Below are 22,056 nucleotides of genomic sequence, written 5' to 3'. Positions count from 1 at the left end.
AATATAACTGTTGTTGACGGTGTTAGTAGAATTGTTGTGTCATCTATGGGCATGGCAAGCTATTTGTTACAGTTACACCTCTGAGTAAGTGAGGACATGATCAGGTGCTGAAGAGCAGAGCCTTTCAGGTTAGTTTTGGAAGACCCCGTAAGATGGAGGGAGCCAGGTCTGGTGAAGTCTTATTCTTGTTTTGGGCGTATTTTCTAGTCACCTGGCCCCTGTGGCTTGCAGGGGTGTTGTCTAGGGGGCAGCTAGGTGGAGCAATCGGGGAAAGGATTAAAAAAAGCAGGCCAGGGAGTGAGCTAAGGCTAAGCAGCATAGAAAAGCATAGAAGTTTGGTATTTCAGCTTGTTCATTTCTGGGGGTCTGTTTCAGCCGCACCCTCTAACAGATGTCACATCTGACCTATTGCTGCTGAAGGACATACTCAAGTGCCGCTCCTCTGCCGTAGTGCTGTGGGCCTGGGTGGTGTTGGAGGTTTCTTTACAAGGATGCCAAATGTCCGAAGAATATTTTATGAGTTTTCTGTTCTAGGAGTCTTGCAGGGCTGCACCCACACCTAGTCTGTCTCCAAAATAGCTTTCTTTCTGAAACCTGTGATATACCTGCTTAAGATTTTAATTCCGTGCTTCTGCAAAACGTCGCGTTCTAGAGGATTTCTGTTGAGATGCTGTTTTCTTGGAAGGGTACTGGAATCAGAACTGATGCCAAGTGACCAGCTTGTGAACCATCAAGAGTGATCTCCCTGTGGGTGGCACGCCTGTCACTGCGGGGTGGCTTTTCTTTGTGAAGGATGGTCGGTGACAGCCTGTACTTCTAAGCAGTGGAAGACAGACCTTAAGTGCGGATGTATGGTAGGAAAATGCCTGAAGGTGCTTGTTACTATCAGGCTTTACTAAGCAAAGAGACTTACTAAACAAAGAGATTGGTTTGTGGTTCAGCTGTGATAAGTGGTTGAGACCTAGCTGGAGAAGGAAGTGTGTGAGTACGTATTGCCTGCCCTTGTAATGATTTTGGTTTTCTTTCTTATGGCTTCTCTCCCGATTCCTCAACCGTCAGTGTCTTATATGGTCAAATATAGTGACTTAAAAAACAGTCATGGTTTCTGCTTTGCATAAACATTTAGTGGAACCAAAGCTTCTATTTCAAAGTTTTGCTGAATTGTATGGGTAAAATTGATCTTGTACTCTAGGAATAAGTGTTGAAGTGCTTGGTCTTTCATCTGTAATGTGAAACTTTTAATGGTTTACAGTTATCAAATAATTGCCTATTACAGTCAAGTGTTGGCTTGAGGGTGTTCTGTTTTACCGTTTCTAATCCTGTTTGGACAAATGATTGCTTTCCAAATATTACCCACTTTTATTGCATAATAAAAATAAAACCTGTTTTCTCTTTTTCTAAAAGGCTTATAACAAAAAGAAAAAGGAAACATGGGGAGTCTGTATCTTTATTGTAGCAATTGACCTGGATGAAATGACATTCACTTTCACAGAGCTTTTGAAAAGTATAAGCATAAGGTAAGTGAATTTATATATACAGAGAATGTTTTTAAAGCATTGTAAATCTTTGTGCATAACAGGTTAGTTGATTATAAAGTGAAGGTTACTTATTGGAATTCTGAATTCTTCGATAAACTAGTGAGTCTTGCTGTCATGTTTTAGTTGAGGGAGCAATGGTACTTGGCTTGATTCAACCATGATTGGCTTTGATTGCATCACACGGCTGATTATTGTTCTTGTTTAACCTAAAGTCTTCATCAATTGAACTTGGTGTAAATTACACTTAAAATATTTTCCTTTCTTTCCCTGTATCAAGATTTCCTGTAAAAACCTTTTTTCCAACATCAGGCTTAGGCTAAATCAAGAAGTGGGGAAAAAACCACACCTTTACTCTTTAGTTTTCCAGCATGCTGCTCTTTTTCAAACATTTTAATACCACTCTAACTTTCATACTTTTGTACATGCTTTTTGCTAGGGGATTGTTACTGTTACATTGTACATTCACTAAGTTCATAATACAGAAATTAAGATTATAGGACAGTATCTGCTTTTAAGGTAAATTTAGGCAGCAACAGCAATAGGCATACCTTGTGTTTAGATTTATCTAAGAAAAGAATTCCCGTGCTGTCTGCCTGATAACTCTGCCGTGTGTCAAAAGCATGTGCAGGAGGCAGAGCTTTTTGATGCTCTAGGGTAGGGGGCTAAGGCAGAATGCTGGGCACATCATGGCAGTAGCCCCAGACTTGGGCCAGAATATTCTTTTCCTGGAAGTCATCTGTTACGATTAGATTTCTCCATACCTCTTCTGCCTTGCACAATCTCAGCACAGTGGTCAGGTCCTGTGTTTAGACTTCATCTCTTCCTTGACTGACTTGGAACTGCAGGGATGAAATCCAATTGCATTTGTGCAGCAACAATCAGCATGTTCCACCTGAGTACAGACCAACTTGTGCTGCAAACTGAAAGAGATTTTTTTTCCCTTAGGGTTTCAGAGAGTTAAGCTGTTACTCTGATTTTGATTCTAGCAATACTCAGTTGTTTGTTAGCCCTGGGCTTTTCGTCAGCTATAAAGCCAAACTGGCAGAGATTTCTACCAATTTTCTTATCCTCTAGAGTCACCCAGATATATTGGAAAGATTTTTCATTCCACAGTAAAAGAATTCCTAAATCGACTTCTGAACTGGTTTTATATTCTGTTTTTTAATCTGACAAAGATCCAAAAATCTCTCAGAATACTATATTGAACATATTTGATAGCTTCCTCATTAATTTTTAGCAATCTGCTCATTTTGGTTATGAACATAACAATAAGATGCTTTCTTGATGGCCATAATATTACATGGATGAGTAGGGAAAACTTTGGTCCCCTGTGTAATGGTATTTCTAAAGGGTAGAGATGCCCTTGCACCCAGTATCTGTTGCAAGGCTTGAAATTCCATATAATTCAATGCATTCATCTCAGTTTTCATTCCCAGGTGTCTCTTTAATGTGGATGGAGACAAGGTTCATGTTCTTAGAATAGTAAGGACATTTCTAAAGCAGAACTTTTAGGTAGAAAAGGAATTGAGATGTCTGTGTTGGATATTTGTAGTTTTGCTGGCAGGGCAAGGAAGAAAGATGTGTCTAGTTAGCAAATTCTGATTGCCAAGGATAATATCTGTGCTTGCCAAGAAAATTATCTTTCGGTCTAGAGCCCATATCGCAAGATGCCTCTGCCACCTAGTTACCAGTGTTCCTACATCTGGAAAACGTAAAGGTGGGGCTCAAGGTAAACGTTTAGTGTTTCCCAGCCGCTGCTAGCTGTAGGAAGAAGATGCTGGAGTCTAGTGAAGTAAGGCAGTGGGTTTGGTTTTTTTGAAGAGCTGTTTCAGAATACTCTTTCTCAGAGTTATAATAATCTGTCATCTTTTTCCTTTTTTTTTTTCACCAGTGTATGCACGTTTTTTCAGTTTCTGAAAGAGGTGGATGTTAACATGGATACTGTAAGCACTAAAGTTGATAGCACTGTATCAAGGCTGAAAAAGAAATATGATGTATTACTTGCACTATACCACAAGTTTGAAAGGTAGTATATGTTTTTCATTTTGAAATTATGAATTCTTTATGGCTGTCAACATTTAAGTATTTAGATTTTTCAAACTGTATATTAGAAGAGCCCATTTAAACTGTGCACTAATATTTACAGAATAGTGAAATGGAACTGTTTACATATGTTGAATAAATATATCTTACATTTTACTCCGTAACTATTACAGTGCTTTGTTAAACAATCTCCTTGTTGCAGTACAAACAATAGTAAGAGTAGCGTGACAAGTGATTGCTAGTCCCTTCATTAATCTTTTCACAGATATAAAGAGGATTGGTTTACTATCTAATACTGTGTATAATAGACTTTACATTTCCACTTGCCCACCCCTCCCTAAATCTCAATCCAGAAGTTTCTTTCTAAGGAGCTTTGGAAAGAAAAAAAGCACAAATAAGATGGGTCTTCTCTCAGATCTGGAACTGAAGGCTGTTTCTTCAAGTGTCTAGGGGTGTTGCAGAGCCTGCTCTATTAGTAGTTCGCACTTGTAATCAAGGTAAACCTTCCCAAGTATTTTCGCTGACTGTACCATGAAAATCGAGGGGCATTCTCTTTGTACAGAATCAATTGAATGTACTTCTGTCAGACTGCTAAGAGCTTTCTGTGTGTAACTGAAAATCAGGAGATTCTCAAATGCATATTTTTTGAGTTGATGTTACTCTAAGGTGATAGGTTGCTGCACTGTATGTCCTTTTACAGGCTAATATGTGCTAGCACAGATGCATATTGGCCAGATCTGATATCCTCTGAGGCAGTTTTTAATCAGTCTCAAATTCTCAGTAGCATATACCAGTAGATAACTGTTTCATATTATGAAACATTGAAGCATTATTCCATGATGCTTGTATTACTTGATGCCATTGCTTCAGAATGCTGTGGTGGTATTTTTCACCTACAGGACTGCCTCGCAAACCACAAAAGACTCTCCTATGTCCCTTAAGTTACCCTTGAAAGCAGGTCACCTCTTGATAATTTGTAGAATCAAGGCATAAATGTGATAGAACTTTCATTTGTCTGTTCAAAGTCTAATCAGTCATACTTAGCATTATCCTGGGTAATGTTTATATCTCTATTTTTGTGAAGTTTGTAGTTGCCCTAAAGCTATGAAGTTCTATGAAAGTTGTAAATAATTTGGTTTTACTAATTGCAAGTCCTTCTGTGCTGTAATAGTGTCATTGCGATTTACACAGGCACATTTTTGAGTTTTGTCCCTCCTCTAGCTCTTTTTCACTTGCTTACTTTTTTTCAAACTTGAATTGCAGTAACAATTTTCTTCAAACAGGATTTGAAAGATTTTTTCCCCTGCTTTGTTTTTGAATAAACTGAATTTATTTCTTGAAATTGCAGGTACCTAGAATAATTAAGAAGCAACATTACACCACAAGGTTTGCAGTGACACTGCAGAAATAGTACAGATTTTAAAATACTGTTTTATAGAATGTTCCATGCAGCTGTAGCACTATTGTGCTGTGTTTTACAAGCCACTGAGTAACAATGTACATATGAATCTTGTCTTTCTGGAAGAAAACAGTAACAAACTTTATTATACCAAATTAAGATTGTTTCGCTTTTTAAGCTTTGACCTAAACACACAAGCAACAGCATTAGTTCAGCTCTGGCAGGGCTGTAGTTGGTCTTTTGTTAATCTGTTCATCAAGAGTCAGCATTTTTTTAAAGTTAGAATAATGTTTTTTTGAACTGGCGTATTTTTTGCTACATTGAAGTCAAAGATACTGCATAGTTTGCTTTCTGAAAGGTGTTTAAAAATAAGATTTTTTTTTTTTAATTTTCTAGGACTTGTGGCCTTATTTATTTGGAACAACCTAGTAGTGAGTAAGTTTGAGTTTCTCTTTGAGCGTTTGTCAAGATGTAAAATGTGTCAGCATTTTATCTTTTACATTAAGATTGACTGAAGTCATAGTATGTCGTATGTTTAATTGGGGTTTAGTGTGGACTTTGAATTTCAGTGAGATGATGAGGGTGGCAGAAATGAGATATATATTTGATCGCTTCCTCCATGGAGGATCGCCACCCAGTGGCAGGTGTCTCAGCATGGTGGAAAGGAACATTTGGAGAGTGAGCTTCCTAATCACGGCAGCAAATGAGTGGATGAAAAGGTGCCTTAGCAACTCCCAAATGAGCTTGAATTCATGCTGTGACTGGAGAATAGGGCATTAGTCAAAGGCATAAGAGAGAAAACAACTTGTAACTGTTAAGTGAATTACCTGCATTCACTTTATTTTCCAAGGACAATATAGATATTTCCTGATTCTTGAATAGCTTTACAGAGACTTACATAATTACATAGGGAATGGAGTGAGATTATTAATAAACCTAACTATATGGGACATGTTACACGTTGTCTTAAGTTGTTCCATAGACTGAAGCATGTTTTTATTACATTATTATTACAGAACTGTTAATGCAAAGTCTTTATTTCTGTGTGTCTACAGGATTTCGGCTGAACTCAGTTCGGTATTAGTCCTAAAAAATTACTGGATTACTTTTTTGCTGGCAAAAGGTGAGTTCTGATTAAAAGATAGTTATTTTAATAAATACTGTTGAGGTGGTTTTATGGGTTTGTTTTAAATGTCCAGTATGAAACTAGCATCATTCCTGGACTGTTTTGATTGTGTGGCTTTTGTAACTACTTAGTTAATATTTTCTTTTTTTAAATGTAATCTGGCTATTCTTTTCACTGGTAGTACTTCCTGCATGTAAATATATAGATATTGTTCAGCTTGCCAAGATTTCTTTTTTTTTTTTTTTTTTTACTTTAAAGGTTGGTATTCTGTATTTTAGTGTATTCTGTGATGCTTTATAGTCTGCCAGTATTTTAATAATGGGTGATTACCTGAAAAGACTGGCAGATTTTTTTTAAAATAGGCTTTATATATATCATATATAAAATCTATAAATAAAATACAAAATACTAAGTCCCTGAGATTATTCTTTGAATGCTACAATTCTTCCTTGAGAAGCAGAAGTTCCACTTAAAGCTGAGTGATGAAACAATTGTATTAGTCCTTGGAGTCCTGTCTCATTGCACTACTGCAAGAAGAACTGAATTGTGTATCATAATTGCTACTTACTCCAGATCTGTTATCAGTGAAGTGTACACATCTCTGCCATCAAAACTGGTCTTGGATCAGCTGAGTTTTTGTGGAGCTTTTTTCACTGGAATTCTCCAAGCATAAGCATAAAACAAAACCCACAAAACTTTTCTAGCCTGCCTTTTCATTGAGAGTAAGGGAAGCTAAAATTTACCAGCAAATAGTTGAAGTCACAGGAGAGCTTGAATGATGCTTGCTCATTCTGATAGGAAATAAATACAAAACCTGCATGTGTAAATAGAGCACAGTGTAGTGGTCTGTAGCTGTTTGGAATCACTACATGGATCTTCTCTGGCTGCTGTTCATAATTTGGGAACAGCTGGAATAACGTAGTTTAAAAAGTGCTCTTCATGCTCATATTTTTGTGACTTTTAAGTAATTTCATATAAATTTGACAGGCTGAGCATGTAGTGTGAGAGCACGTTTTGAATTTCTTTTCACTATATACCAGCAGCTCCTCCTTTCTGAACACAAAGCTAATGGAAGACCACAAAAACGAAGGTGAGGAAGAATTGCACAGAAATAAGATGTACATGTAGGTAAAATAGTCTACACAGTTACTCCACTATAGTAAAATGCAAAGGAAATCAGGAAGGAGGGCTGAGAGGTAAGAATTCTTTGCACAGTATATTTATATATATGGTATATCTAAAGCAACAAACCTCTTGGGCACCATGTGATTTAAAATGAATAGCCTTTAAAGAACACTGGCATCCTGTGTGATGCTTTGTGAATTCTGATTGTAGTGTTTTATTAAGTCGACTTATTTTATTTTTTCAAAATTACTTTTAAGTCAAACATCTTACAGAGGTTTTCTTTACCTTTTTAAATGTTTGCAGGTAAAGTGTTGCAAGTGGAAGATGACCTGGTGATTTCTTTCCAGTTGTTGCTGTGTGTCTTAGATTATTTTATCAAACTGTCACCTCCTGCTATGCTCAAGGAACCATACAGTAAGGATTTTAGTTCCGTATTCTCTAAAGTAGAAAGTAAATTGGTTAAATTTCTATTAGAGTCATGCTGCCATTCATAATTAACATAATAAAACTTCTTAAGCTTATTAAAAGGGGCTTAGTTCAACTTAATTTAATCCAGGTTCACGATTACCTATCTGAAAGTGGCAGTGTATGTCGTATAATTTTTTTTTTCTATTGCTGCTATCCATTTGCTATGTCCTTTGCCCATACAAGTTGTTCAGGGGCTTGTTAAAACAGTGGTTTTACTTTGGTAAACGAATTCAGCTTCTGAATTGATGATGAACAAGAACTATTATTGAGGTTTGCTTTGAGTTACGAAAGGAAGAGATAGTGCTATGACTCTGTTACTGCATTGGCGTATAACAATATGATGACAACAGAAAAGTACAAGATACTGAACTATACAGACATTTAAAACAAATACACGCTGGATAGAAAACCTAATTGCAGTGGTAGCTCAAAATAAAATGGTAGAGATAAAATGTAGATAGCTTAGCTTTTATTACATCCCCTTTGTTCTTAACTAGTATCTCTATTTTAAGTAAAAAAATATATAATGGGTCTTCACTATAGAAACTTCTGTTCCGCAGTAATTTTTTGTACATTCAGTTTTTATACATAATACCTGGAAAAGCTCCCTAAAAGGTAGAGAAAGTAAGCGTTTATGGTAACTTTCAAAGATAGGATTCTATTGCTGTTGAATATTTTCTTCTGCAAGCTGTGGAATCAATATACTGAAGTATTTGGAGACACAGTGTGTAGAAAACAGGTTTTTTTTATACTATTTTTTTATCCTCTGATGGGTTTGGATGTGGTGCTCAGAGTTCAAGGAGTGTCTGGACAATGCTCTTAGTCATGTGATTTAGTTTTAGTAGTCCTGTGAGGAGCAGGTAGTTGGACTTGATGATCCTTATGGGTCCCTTCCAACTTGAGATATTCTATGATCCTAGGATTTATAGCCTAAATCTACTTGCTTTATTTCTTTTGTTTCACAAATAAATATCCACTTGGGTTATAACGTCATAGAAGATGGAATTTAAAGAATATAGTAATGAGTACATGTTTTGGAGGATATTTATCTGACATAGTAATTATTTGTTGCAAGTAAGAACAAATAACCTCACTTTTAATCTAATACCAATACAAATAAAGGGTGGGAGAGGATGGGCTTTTGGCAAGCAAGTGCCTGCCTTCCTCCTGTATCATTCTGAATTTAAATTTGTCCTTCATAGCAGGACAAGCATATGCTACTGCTTATTTCATATGTTATAAAGCAGGTCTTTTTCTAAGAACACTGAACTGAAACTACCGGGTTTTGAACTCTGTTTTTAAAGGTTTTTTTTAGTGAAACTGTAAAGACTACGAGCTCATTATTGGAAAAAGTTTGGGTTTATGCATTGTATTACTGTATTTTGAAAAGAAATGCTACCACTTCAGACTGAATTGCAAACGTGGGTATCACATCACTGTCATAGATGTAAAACATTTGATTTCTAACTTAAAGCTGTGTGATATGTGCAGGTGCTGCGTAAACTGTCGAACAGCACTTCATTCTTTTAGCAAACAACACAATGTATTGTTCAAGCCCACGTGACCAAGAGGCTTCACATTGTGGTGAATGATGTCAAGCTTTATAATCTGACTAAGGCTGAGGGGATTAAAATGCAACCACTCGAGCAGTGTAGTTTGTCAGACTTTTTCAGAACAGTTATCAAATACAAATGAGGTTACAGATGAGAACAGCCTGCTGGTTCGAGTGTCAGTTTTAAACCAACAACGTTTAATGATCTTAACATATGTTATTAATATCATTCATGTTTCAAGCTGACGATACTGAAGCCATCTACTTTGAGCTTAACAAAATGGAATCTTTTTACCTCATTGAATTAAGGTTTTTCAGTATCTTCTTCAAGGTGAACTTACTTGTTCCTGCTTGTTTGCCTGGGGGTATTTGGAGAAAGGAAAAATCCCCTGCAGGACTGTATTGCAGGCTCCCACCAGCACTTAAGGCCTGCATTGACTTTATTAACCTTCAGACACGTAAAGTGAAGTTACTCTTTCAGCTCCTTGTTTTACACTTCCATAAAAATAGAAATAATACTCATCTGTGACAAGACAAGGCTTTCCTGGCTCTGCGAAACAGATGCTGCTTATTCAAAGCTACTTTAAAAGCCATGCTATTGCATTCCGTGTTGGATAGCTTTTTAAAAACAAAATGTCCAAATACTGATACAGGATTTTAAAAATTAGATTTATTTTTGTGTAGGTTTTCTGTAATGAGGGTTTCTTACCCAGCTGAACAGATGAAAAAGGAAATACTTAAGAAGAGGACCTGAAAAATCATATAAAATTTTAAATTTTTAGGTTTAAAAATTTAAATATCTTCTTTCTTAAGATGGCTCTAACTTTGTGATGGGTTCTAACAATTTTTCCAGAGTCTGCTGTGACTGCAGTGACTGTTAATGGTTCAGCTCGAACTCCAAGAAGAGGTCAGAACAGGAGTACACGGACTTCAAAGCAAATTGATACCGATACAAAAGTTATTGAAGTCCTTTGTAAAGAGCATGATTGCAATTTAGATGAGGTAAGCCTGTGTTTTAGAATCTGTTTGATCTTGCTGCTAAACCCCATCTGGAATATGCATTTATTTCAGTGGTCTTCTTAAATCTCAATACTTGTGCCTGCTTAATTGTTCTGTCATCCTCGCATTCAGTAGCAAAGGTATTCTACCATTCTGTAATTTCTCTAGTAGGTAGTTTAGAAAAAAACCCAAACCAAACAAACAACACACTCCACACCACCCCCAAACAAGCCCTTTGGTATGGGTGATAACTTTGCTAGGGAAAATGAACTGTGAAGAATGCAGTACAATTTTATAGGCTGATCACAGTGTGTGGCATGTGGATGCAGGGCTGCTCTGATGGGGTTTTGCAGCTGCATCCCGTGATGAGAAAATGTACACAAGCACATTGCTTCTGTGTGGGATCTTAAAGATCTCATTCCCCTTTCCCTTCACTGATAAACATATTTCTGTGTGAAAAGGACTGATTTTTTTTGAATATCCAAACAGATGATGGAAGCAGAAATACAAGAGGGCTGGGAAGAATGCAGTTTTTTCCAAGTTTAGTCATTTAATGTTCCAACGATGGATTATGCTCTGCATGCTTACATATCACTATGTTTTGGATATATAAACAATTTCACTTGTACTTTATTGAAAACAAACCACAGTGTATTACAAAAATGTATAGTTTAGTTTCTTGATTCAAAGACATGAAAGTAATGTATGCATGACTGCCTTATAAATTGCTAATGTTATGTTTTTTCTTCTTTTAGGTCAAAAACGTGTATTTCACAAGCTTTATTCCTTTCTTGAATTCTGTGGGTATTGTAGCTGCAAATGGACTACCAGAGGTAATTGGAGGAATTTAAGACAGTTCAACAACGGTTTTTACTTCATGCTAAATCATTTAAGATTCCCCTTACGCATCGATGAAGTTCTAATAGGTTCTCCTAAAATCATCTAGAAACAGACATTGTTTTTCAGGAATGTGTCTTAGCAGGGATTCCAGTATTCATGGAGTATATTTAGCTTTCACATTTGAATTTTATTAAATTAATTTCCTGAGGCTGAACCAGTGCTTTTGCTCAAAGCGAAACACGACATAAGAGTTACATATCCACAATCTCGGTGAGGCCATTAGTCTAAAATTATTACAATATCAGGTGTCTGAAGTCAGTCAATAAATATATATAGCCTTAAATTACACAACTTAATTTAAATTATAATTGAGACATGTTACTGTAGTCATTTTGGAGAGATACCCAAAAATTAGGCTCAGTTTCACAGCTGGCAGAGTTTGGACTGCTGTGTTCGTGCAGAATTACTTTCATCTGAGTTACAGCCTGGCTGCAGCAGACTACCTCTGTGCAGTGGCATGCAAGAGTGTACCTTAGTAGGTAACTTCTTGCAATATATTTACGTTAATCATTCCTAAAAGAGTAGGTTTAGCTGTCTGTTGCCAATAGATGCGTTAACCTGAAAATAAGCAGTTCTGAAGCTTATCGGACTGAAGGTCTGCAAGGTTCAGCCCAGTATATATTCTGTTCGGTTTCATAGTGTGTTGGGTGGGGGACAAAATACGAGACCTGCTAAAGATCTTAATCCCTTCCAAAATTAATTTCAGGATATCAGTAGTCTGTTTAAACTTTTTCGTTTATGGGTATAGCTAGGAAGCCCTGTGTGAACTTCTAAGCAAAGGTCATTATGCAGCTTAATCTCAGATTGAGTGTTCTCATCCAAGGCTGCTCAATTTAAGCATAGTATCAAAATTAGCAGTCTAAGACTCTGCTGATGAGAAATCTATAAAATGTTGCATTTGAAGAAAAATCCAGTCATATGATCCTTGCTTCTGAAAGTTCAGTGCCTGAGGGGATGTTCTAAAACAAAGCAGAAAGTTACAGCTATTTTTCAGAGGTAGCCAGTTCATGTATGTAATTCAGCTACCCTTCAATCATAGCTGAGCTCATCAGTACAATAGCTAGTAGTATGGGACACTGAAATTTACTTTCATTGTCATAAAAAACTACTGAGCTTTTGCTAAATTTTTACGTTTCTAAAGTCAGAAAAGCTTTTGAGGCTTAATGTTAGTATTTCATTTGTTTTTACTGTTAGTATTTCATTTGTTTTCACAATGTGTTTGATGGTAAGGCTTTATAAACTGATGAATAGATTGATTCAGCACTCTTGTTTTTGGCTGAAGGTTTCTTCCCAGTTAGCCTGATACAGCCATTTTGTCTGAGCTGCTGTTTTTTGCAGTGAGAATCTGAATTTTCTAGAAATCCATGAAATACTGAAATATTCTGGACAAAAAGAATGCATAAACCATTAGGAAGATAATGAAAAGATGATAAACTTTTTAAATAAAAAAAGATAGTGATAATAGGAATTGAAAGATAATCTTTGATTTCATAGTCCTGATCTCAAGGTTTTAACTCTGGGATCAGTTTGGAGCAAATTTATTTAGCAGTGGTAAGAGAGGATAAGGAGCAAAGCTGTGTAGGAGGTATTTGCAGCTTGCTCTTTCTTGGGAGTGGGAGGGACTAATTTGGGTTCATATGCACTGTTGCCTGTTTTTCTAGCAGGAATTTGCCAGAGCACAGCATCATTTAGCACGTTTAAGGGCATAGGAAACAGATAATTGAGGTGATTGCTTACTTCTGCAGGAGCACAGCAGCACATTTGAAGTGGAGGCTAGTATCTGGCCCTGATAAAAATTTTCCAGACTTGTAGTTAATGTTAGTCACTCAAAATAAAAATATAAAAAAATCCACAACCAAAACCCAACAAACTTTTCCATGCAAAATCAAGTCATATCAATATGGATCTAATCAACTGACTTTTAACAGTAACGTTAAAAATGACAATGTGGATATGAAATAATGGTCTATGTTTTTGTAGTCATAGGCATGTCTCAAGAGCTACACCAGTACAGATATTAATATGACATGAGGAAAATTCTTAAACTCGGAACAAGGGTTGAATTCGGGTCTTGGCCTTCATCTCCAAACTAGCAGAGACAGGGATCGAGCCAGTTGTCCAACAGCTGTTCTAAGAACAATCGTTTTACATTTCCTGCTGCTGGAGACACCCCTTCTTTCTGGAACGAGAGATATAAAAGCCTGGAAGTGTTAGTTTGATTTGCAAGTCTGTTTCTCCCACTCTAGCTGTTTTTAGCTCTTTTACAGTGTCAAGACCTACATTTCTTCAGAAAAAAAAATCTCATGATCATGGATTGTTTTCTCTTATAAAAGATTATCTTTGTGTGTGGGAACAATAATTTTCCTCTGGGTGTGTTTCAGCTGCTGTTAAAAAGTGGCTTTGTGAGCTCCAAGGTAATTAATTCTCTTACCATTTCAGCATGGTATTAATGAGGTAGGACTAGCTTACATTATTCAGGAAATTGTCAAACTTGTTCCTATAAAATAAAGTGTTGTGTGGTTTGTTTTTTTTTCCTCCCAATGTTCTTTGAGGTTGAGGTTATCTCAAAACAATATAACGAGCTGTATCTCAAAAACAAAGACATAGATGCAAGATTATTTCTGGATCACGATGAAACTCTACAGCCTGATGTCATAGCATGGTAATATTTCCATTTACTGCTTTCATTTTATAATAGAAAATGTGAACTTGCATTGTTTTCTGCCTCCTCATGTTATAAATGCGGATCTCTCTGTCCTGTTGACCTCTAATGTTTATAGTTCAGGAAGGTATTTGTGGCATTGCCGGCATTACTTTATATTATCCTTAAATAATTAGAAAATATATGACTGTGACTCAACTTAGAATGCTTTGGAAGCTCTGCTTTAATTCTTACTCTGTGCAAACCCCATTTGTCCAGGGGAAACTGAGGAATCGTGAGGAGGAGGCAGAGGCCATGTCATGTCAGTTGGCTAGATGTGCCTGAGACAGTGTTACGGCTCTGAGGCCAGCTGCCGTGGAATAGCTTGCTTACGTCCTCCCTGCCTAAAAGATTCTCCTGCCTAAAACCACGTGGTGACATTAGGAAGCTGCCCACTGGGAGTGGCCCTCAGCCCATTCTGACTTCTGACCTGTACCCATGAGTTATTTGGGTGATGGTAGCCTGCACGGGACATAAGTGTGCCGTTGATGGTTTAGCCAGAGCGAACGGTCCTGTGCGCTGGCACGCTGCCTGGTGTTGCTTGGTAATATGGGAACCATGGACCTGCTGAGCCGCAAAAATGGCCAGAGGGCTGGGGCGCCTCTCCGGTGGAGACAGGGTGAGAGCTGGGCTTGTTCAGCCTGGAGAAGAGAAGGCTTTGGGGAGACCTGGTTGTGGCCTTTCAGCTCTTAAAGGGGGCCTATAAGAAAGATGGGGACAGGCGTTTTGGCACATCCTGTTGCAGTCGGACAAGGGTTGTAATGGTTTTAAACTAAAAAAGGGTAGATTTAGATTAGATATCAAGAAGACTTCTTTTTACAGTGAGGGTGGTGAAACACTGGTACAGGTTGTCCAGAGAGGTGGTAGATGCCTCATTCCTGGAAACATTCAAGGTCAGGCTGGACGGGGCTCTGAGCAACCTCATCTAGCTGGAGATGTCCTTGCTCATTGTGGGGCTGGGAGGGTGGGGGGTTGAACTAGATGACCTTTAAAGATCCCTTCCAACCAAAGCTATTCTCTTGTTCTATTTGATTATTTTTTTTTCATCATTCACTGAAATTCCAGTGGTTCCTGACAATTCAGCATTTTTGTAACTTGATGTGAGTCTGTGACTTTATACTAGAAAAATACATTCATTACAATTGGATTAAAATGGAGCTAATACTAGCTGTAAATAGAAATTAGGCTGTTTATAAATAGAATTCTAGAGGGGGGAAAAAAAAAGTTGGAAAGGAACTTTGGAGGTCATCTAGTCCAACATCTTAATCAAAGCAGGTCTACTTGGGTTTTTAAATTACATTGTTCTAACAGCTGGAGTGGTTGGGCATGTAGCTCTTCTAACAATCTGTTCCACAGTTTTCAGATTACAAGTCTTTATAGAAAACATACTTCTTTTGAATTACATTAGTTCTTCATAAGTTTATTTTCCATTTCTGTAGCTCACAGTTGGAGAGGACACCACTAAAAAACAATCCAGATGAGGAACTTAATCTTATACTTCCACAGACTCCTGTTCGGTATGAGTTTTTCTTTTAAAAGCTGTGTTCTTTTGTTTAATATCCTAACTAGAAATATTCCTCTTTAGAGCAGTTATTTTAACTTTAAAGCAATTGACTTTGGGGATTCTTTTCTTTCATAAAACAGACCGTAGTCCTGGTCACTAATGATCACTGAGCATGTACTGAGGGGGTGCTGAATGCCCTCAGCTCCTATTGAAGTTGGAAAACAGAAAGCTTTTTATTGAGTTGTTGAAGAAGTGCAAGATGTCTGTAAAATAGATTACTGTATTTGTTCTTGTGAGAATGCAACTTCATACTTCTATGGTAGTAGTTTTGTTTGTTATACATCCACCTTCCTTTCCAATTTCCACTCTAGCTCTGTATCTTCTGGCTTCCTTCCCTGGTACCAAATTGTATATGCACACACATTTCTTCTGCCATGATCTTTTTCTTAGTATTGTTTTTTCTGTATGGGAAGATTAACATTTCAGAGTACCACCATACTTTGGTCTCTTGGGAAAATGAACAGATGTGGTAGAAATGTGGTATTAATTGGAGATTGATCTACAGTCAAATGCAGAAGAACTGCAAGCTTGAATTCAGTTAACAAAGGAAAGGAGATTTGCATGGAACATTTTTCCCTTGTGCCACACAGTTGAGTTTTTTGACAAAATCGGTATGTTTTTGCATGATGGCGCTTGGAAATTCCTGGATGCTCAAGAACGATCCAACTGTGTTACTGAAATGCCGTGTGCTCTGTGGACAAACAGTAAGCATCTGCACAGGCAGTCATTCTTAAGGTATCGGGTTTAATAAAATCAGACAGTGAAGTTCTTGTTCCATGGTTGCTGTATAAATACCTTTCATTTTAGCATGCTGTGGAGGTGACAGAAGTTAAGATATTATTACTTCAGTTTTCTCCAATGAGTAAAATTTTTGTTTTTATTAAAAATGCTTCTACAGCGTTTATATGCTTGCAGAAGAATGGATTGGGCACTGGGCTTGTGTATCTGCTATACATCTACCAAATGCCGTCTGTGGAAACTAATTGTTTTCTAGCCAACAGAGCAGCAAGGTTCTGAAAAACTGCTTCTTAAAAAAAAGACATGCAGCTGAAGAGACATATTGATCAGTATATGGAAGAACTTTTAATGACCTGTGACTGTGAAAGGCTTTATTTGATTGCCTTAGTAGTCCCTTTTAGTCATATGCTTCAAATCTTTAACTGTCAGTGATGCTTTTTTACCCATAAAGGCAAGTTTGCCTTTCAGTTCCCAGATTGAATGTGCACTATCAGGAACTAGACTATGTACAACATGCAGTCTGTATAACAAGAAGGCCATTGACAACAAACCCCTTTTTTTGACAAATATGGGTAACTATTGACACATTTCAATTATACTGGAATTAAAGCCCTCTAATGCTGAGAAAGAAGCATGATTGAAGTTCTTGACATGGAAGTCTTACTAAGAAAGCTGGGGAGTACCAAGTTTCTGCATTGCTAAAAATTTGAAATGTGCTAAACCAACTTTGTTCTTGAGAGGAAGTCTAGTGAGATACTTAGATTCTCTCCATCTGCACTTGGGCTGTTCTCTTGAGTTTTCCAAAACTGGTGACTTTTAGAGACGGTTCGTGTGAAGACTTACTCACCAGCAGTGACTTGGGCTGTAGAAACTGTTTTTCACAAAGCCACAGCAGCGTCACTAGATGGCAGTAAACCTTTGATCACCGGCGTGGAGTGAAAAGTGTATCGTTAACTCGCTGTGCATTAGAACTCCTTATAGGTTGTGTTGAAAACAGCATACTTACTACTTTGAATCTTCTTATACTGTCTTCTTTCTGGACTTAGACACTTGGGCTCTGCTCTAAAGCCCGCTGAAATTGTTGAGAATCTAGTACTTTTCATCAGTGGATTTGTATCTGGTTGTTTATATAGAATCATATAGTTTGGAAAAGACCTTTAAGATAATTACGTCCAACTGTTGACCCAGGACTGCCAAATCCACCACTAAACCATGTCCCTAGGTGCCACATGTGTGCATTTTTTAAAACACTTCTGGGGATGGGGATTCTGTCACATTCCCTGGGCAGCCTGTTCCACTGCTTGACCACCCTTGCAGTGAAGAAATTTTTCCTAATACCCGATCTAAACCTCCTCTGGTGCAACTTGAGGCCATTTCCTCTTGTCCTATTATTTTTTATCTGAGAGGAAAGACCGACCCCTACCTACCTACACCCTCCTTTCAGGTAGTTGCAGAGAGCGATAAGGTCTCCCCAGAGCCTCCTCCTCTCCAGGCCGAACAGCCCCAGTTCCCTCAGCCGCTCCTCACCAGACTTGTGCTCCAGACCCTTCACCAGCTCCGCTGCCCGTCTCTGGACATGCTCCAGCACCTCTGTTCCTCCTGATTTGATAGTAAATAGCAAAGGCAGAACAATACATGATATCCTCAGAAGCTGGATATGTGGGCTGTTTAGATGCTAGCTCATGTGTCTGTTTATCCCGTATGATGAGGGCATTACTGTTCTTATTTTCCCACATATGGATAGTTCAGTCACCTCCTGGATAATTCATGCTATTGGAGAAGAGGCCATGTTCTGTTATCTTAACATAATGATCCCGAAAGTCATGAAAAATGTTTATCGTTAGTATTTCAGTCATAGAACAGAAACTGAAAAATGCTTTCTTCAGAGAGGTACCCACTCACCCTAAAAAGGCATTTAACTTTGTGCAATAAAACCCAGCATCCTATGCACTTGTCTTCAACGTATTCTTATTTCTTTAAATTATTACAGCTTTTCTGAAATACTACTGTTACTTTGGGTTAGCTTTAGTTTTCTACATTAAGATGTTGGATATGGATCAATGGTTATTACTTGTGGCTCTGAATCTGGTTTTAGCAAGAAAATTCTAGGCATTAAGTAGAGATAGAAACACTTTTGATGTCATTGGGTTTTTTTGTTTGATTGGTTATTTTGTACTTGTAAAGTATTGCTAATAAGTTCATATATGGAGGCATACCTCAATACTTGATGTTCTTCTGGACCTGAAACTTGAGTGTTTGGGGGACTGATGGAATCTATACACCAGAATAGGCAAATCAGTGTTTTGCATCTCAGACCCATGCCATTCTTGACTGATGAGTGATTTTGGAACATCACTTGCAGCAATGAAGACCAGAATGAGGTTCAGGCTTTAGCCCATGGCAAGGCTTTCACTTCACCAGAGACAGGCTTATGTCTTCAGGGGAAAATGATAAAGGGAACAAACAAGGACATAGAATCATAGAATAGTTTGGGTTGGAAGGGACCTTTAAACGTCACCTAGCCCAGCTCCCCTGCAATGAGCAGGGACCTCTCCAGCTAGATGAGGTTGCTCAGAGCCCCGTCCAACCTGATCTTGAATGCTTCCAGGGATGGGGCATCTACCACCTCTTTAGGCAACCTATTCTCGTGTTTCACCACCCTCATCGCAAAACAAGTCTTCCTTATATCTAGTCTATATCTACCCTTTTTTAGTTTAAAACCATTACCCCTTGTCTTATCACAACGGGTCCTGCTAAAATGCTTGTTCTCATCTTTCTTATGAACTCCCTTTACATACCAAAAGGCTGCAATGAGGTCTTCTCCTGAACCTTCTCTTCTCCAGGCTCAATAAGCCCAGCTCTCTCAGCCTGTTTTCACAGCAGGGGTGCTCCAGCCCTCTGATCACCTTCATGGCCCCCCTCTGAGCTTACTCCAACAGGTCCACGTTCTCCTTATGCTGGGGGCTCCAGAGCTGGAGGCAGTACTGCAGGTGGGGTCTCACAAGAGCAGAGCAGAGGGGGAGGATGACCTCCCTCAACCTCCTGGTCATGCTTTTTTGACACAGCCCAGGATAGTGTTGGCTTTCTGGGCTGTGAGCGCACATTGCCAGCTCGTGTCCAGTTTTTTGTCTGCCAGCAGCCCCAAGTCCTTCTCTGCAGGGCTGCTCTCAATCCCTTCATCCCCCAGCCTGTATTGATATGGGGGGTTGCCCTGACCCAGGTGCAGGACTTTGTACTCATGAGTTTCCCACGGGCCCACTTCCTGAGCTTGTCCCAGTCCCTCTGGATGGCATCCTGTCCCTCAGGCGTGTCAACCACACCACTCAGCTTGGCTTTGTCTGCAAACTTGCTGAGGGTGCACTTGATCCCACTGTGTCACTGATGAAGGTATTAAACAGTACTGATCCCAATACAGACCCCTGAGGGATACCACTTGTCACCAGTCTCCATCTGGACATTGAGCTGTTGACTGCTACCCTCTGGGTGGAGCCATCCAACCCATTCCTCGTTCGCTGAACAGTCCCTCCATTAAATCCATAGCTCCAATTATGTTGTGTGAGAGTGTGTCAAAGGCCTTACAGAAGTCCAGATAGACAACATCTGTTGTTCTTCCCTTGTCTAATAATGTCACTCTATCATAGAAGGCCGGTAGACTGATCAGGCAGGAGTTGTCCTTGGTGAAGCCGTGCTGGCTGTTTTGAATCGCCTCCCTGTCCTCCGTGTGCTTTAGCATAGTTTCTAGGAGGATCTGTGCCATGATCTTCCCAGGCGCAGAGGTGAGACTGACAGGTCAGTATTTTCTTGTGGCTGTCATATTTTACTTACATCTTACTTATCACACTTGTGAACAGGTGACTTGAAACATAAAAGCTGTCTTCATTTACTAGTCTTGCGTCTTATTTTTCTACAAAAGCCAAAGCGTTTTCTTTTTGTTGGGAGTTGCTGGATTTAACTGAATATTTTCACGTAGGATTGCAGTTCCACCATTTTACCGCTTTTAAAACTGCTTGTTTGTGTTTATTACTTAATTTACATTCTTTTGGTTGTTTACTTATGGGCTGTAATCATTCAAATAATTAAATTATTAGATAAATTAGATTATTAGAATTCACAATGGTTAACAAAGTACAACAGTTTTTTCCCAGCAGGTTGTTTGATAACTGGGGCAAGAACTAAAATAATATTTTTTTTCTTTTGTAGAATTGCTGTTCAATTTCTGGAAAACTGTCATGCCAACATTAATGTTTATTATGCATTTTATGCATTGTATTTTTCCAGAGCTGCAATGAATAACATTCAACAATTGATTATGATTTTAAACTCAGCAACTGATAAACCATCGGATACTCTCATCATGTACTTCAATGTAAGTGACTAGAAGGAAGATTTGTGAAAGATTCTTGGAATTATCACACAAGTAGAATATACATCTGTAGATCTGTTGCACATGTTTTGGGAAACTCCTTTACTAACAACTGTTTTTTGAAGAGGTACATTTTAACTGGGATGGTTTAAATGCGATTATTTTAGAAAGCACTTCTAACTGATGCATACTAGAACCTTAAAAGTTTTTAAATAATTTTTGTTACCGCACTAAATATTAAGATTTATTTGTGTATGTATCAGGTGGAAAAAGAAGGGAATATAAAACAGAGACAACAAAGAGAAGGAGCATGTACTCACAGGATTTCATGTCTACATGCAGCAACTTAAGCATATTTCTAAATTTAAAGACATTAACATCAATGTTACTGTAAGCTGTTCGCATATTAGCTGGGTTAGTTGCAGCTGGTTGCATGTGAGACATGAAGTTGTAGTTACTGGAAATTGTTGAATGTGTATAATGATTCTCTTTCTTTAAATACTCCTATGTATGAAGAGAGATGCTACAAAGTGAAGCAGGACTCATATGATGAAATCATTAAAATGTTTTTGAAGTAAAATGTTCTTTCTTTGCCTTTCCTTCCTCTGTCCTCCTTTCTGTACTCCATAGAATTGCACAGTGAATCCTAAGGATAGTGTCCTCAAAAGAGTGGAAAGTCTTGACCGCATTTTCAAAAAGAAATTTGCTGAAGCAGTTGGACAGGGATGTGCTGAAATTGGCTCACAGGTAACTAGCACTTTGGTTGAGTGTTACTCATTTGGCCTCTGTTGATACTAGCTAATGTGAGATCTGACTTACGGACTGTCCTTCTTCAGCACAGATCAATAATGGTAGAAAGTAACAATATTGTATTCAACCATGGGAATGGAGTGGCATTTTTTTCTAAAGCACTGTAAAGATAATATTCAACAAATTATTCTTCATATATAAGGAGCAATAGGAACTGGGTGGAAATATGTGGGAAATACATTAATGAAGAGTGGGAAAATGGGCACAATACATTTAGTGAAACGTATTTGCATTTGTTAAGGTAACATCCTAGAACTGCAGAAGGTGACTCACTTCCTTATGAAATCAGTGGGCCAGCTGTGCTTCCAGCAAGGACTTTGGAAAACAAATCCAACCACATTTGTACTTGACAGTATCCTGTCTGTCAGCCTCGCTTTTTATCTTGTTAGCTGTGAATCAACATAAACACTTGATTAAGTCTTCATGTGGTTGAGAGTCACAAACCTTAGTAGCCTTTGAAGCCTCTCCAGTGCTTTTGGCAAATGGAACTGGGGACAATGACTTCTTTGTTGTGGTTCTTCCAAAAAATGGAAATGTTCTGAGTTGTTAAAACGTGAGAGTCTGCGTATTGTAGTCTGTTAAAACTTCTTGTAATGTTCTTCAATTTCTTCTTTTTTTAACAGAGGTACAAGCTTGGAGTACGTCTGTATTACAGAGTAATGGAGTCTATGCTAAAGTCGGTAAGTTTAGTACTGGTAGCTTAGTACTGTCACTGTATTTACAAATACAA

The 22,056-nt window shown here is 38.2% G+C and overlaps 1 protein-coding gene across 4 annotated transcripts in view; it reads left to right on the top strand.

Annotated features, from left to right (window-relative positions):
- The window catches only part of RB1 (RB transcriptional corepressor 1), an 82,188-nt gene that overhangs the window by 8,332 nt on the left and 51,800 nt on the right, over positions 1 to 22,056 (top strand). For all 4 annotated transcript variants that reach the window (XR_008820322.1, XM_056329256.1, XM_056329257.1 and 1 more), the window contains exons 3-14: positions 1,405 to 1,517; positions 3,430 to 3,564; positions 5,377 to 5,415; positions 6,036 to 6,103; positions 7,535 to 7,645; positions 10,105 to 10,253; positions 11,006 to 11,083; positions 13,703 to 13,812; positions 15,291 to 15,368; positions 20,432 to 20,519; positions 21,147 to 21,263; positions 21,950 to 22,006. Coding sequence is in view for 3 of the 4 variants with exons in the window: in XM_056329256.1 (XP_056185231.1) it covers positions 1,405 to 1,517; positions 3,430 to 3,564; positions 5,377 to 5,415; positions 6,036 to 6,103; positions 7,535 to 7,645; positions 10,105 to 10,253; positions 11,006 to 11,083; positions 13,703 to 13,812; positions 15,291 to 15,368; positions 20,432 to 20,519; positions 21,147 to 21,263; positions 21,950 to 22,006 (1,143 nt within the window). In the remaining variant the exon portion in view is untranslated. The remainder of the gene's footprint in view (positions 1 to 1,404; positions 1,518 to 3,429; positions 3,565 to 5,376; positions 5,416 to 6,035; positions 6,104 to 7,534; positions 7,646 to 10,104; positions 10,254 to 11,005; positions 11,084 to 13,702; positions 13,813 to 15,290; positions 15,369 to 20,431; positions 20,520 to 21,146; positions 21,264 to 21,949; positions 22,007 to 22,056) is intronic.

The sequence above is a fragment of the Falco biarmicus genome, chromosome 2 (assembly GCF_023638135.1).
Source record: "Falco biarmicus isolate bFalBia1 chromosome 2, bFalBia1.pri, whole genome shotgun sequence".
NCBI lineage: Eukaryota > Metazoa > Chordata > Aves > Falconiformes > Falconidae > Falco > Falco biarmicus.
This window is presented reverse-complemented; position numbering and strand designations above follow the sequence as displayed.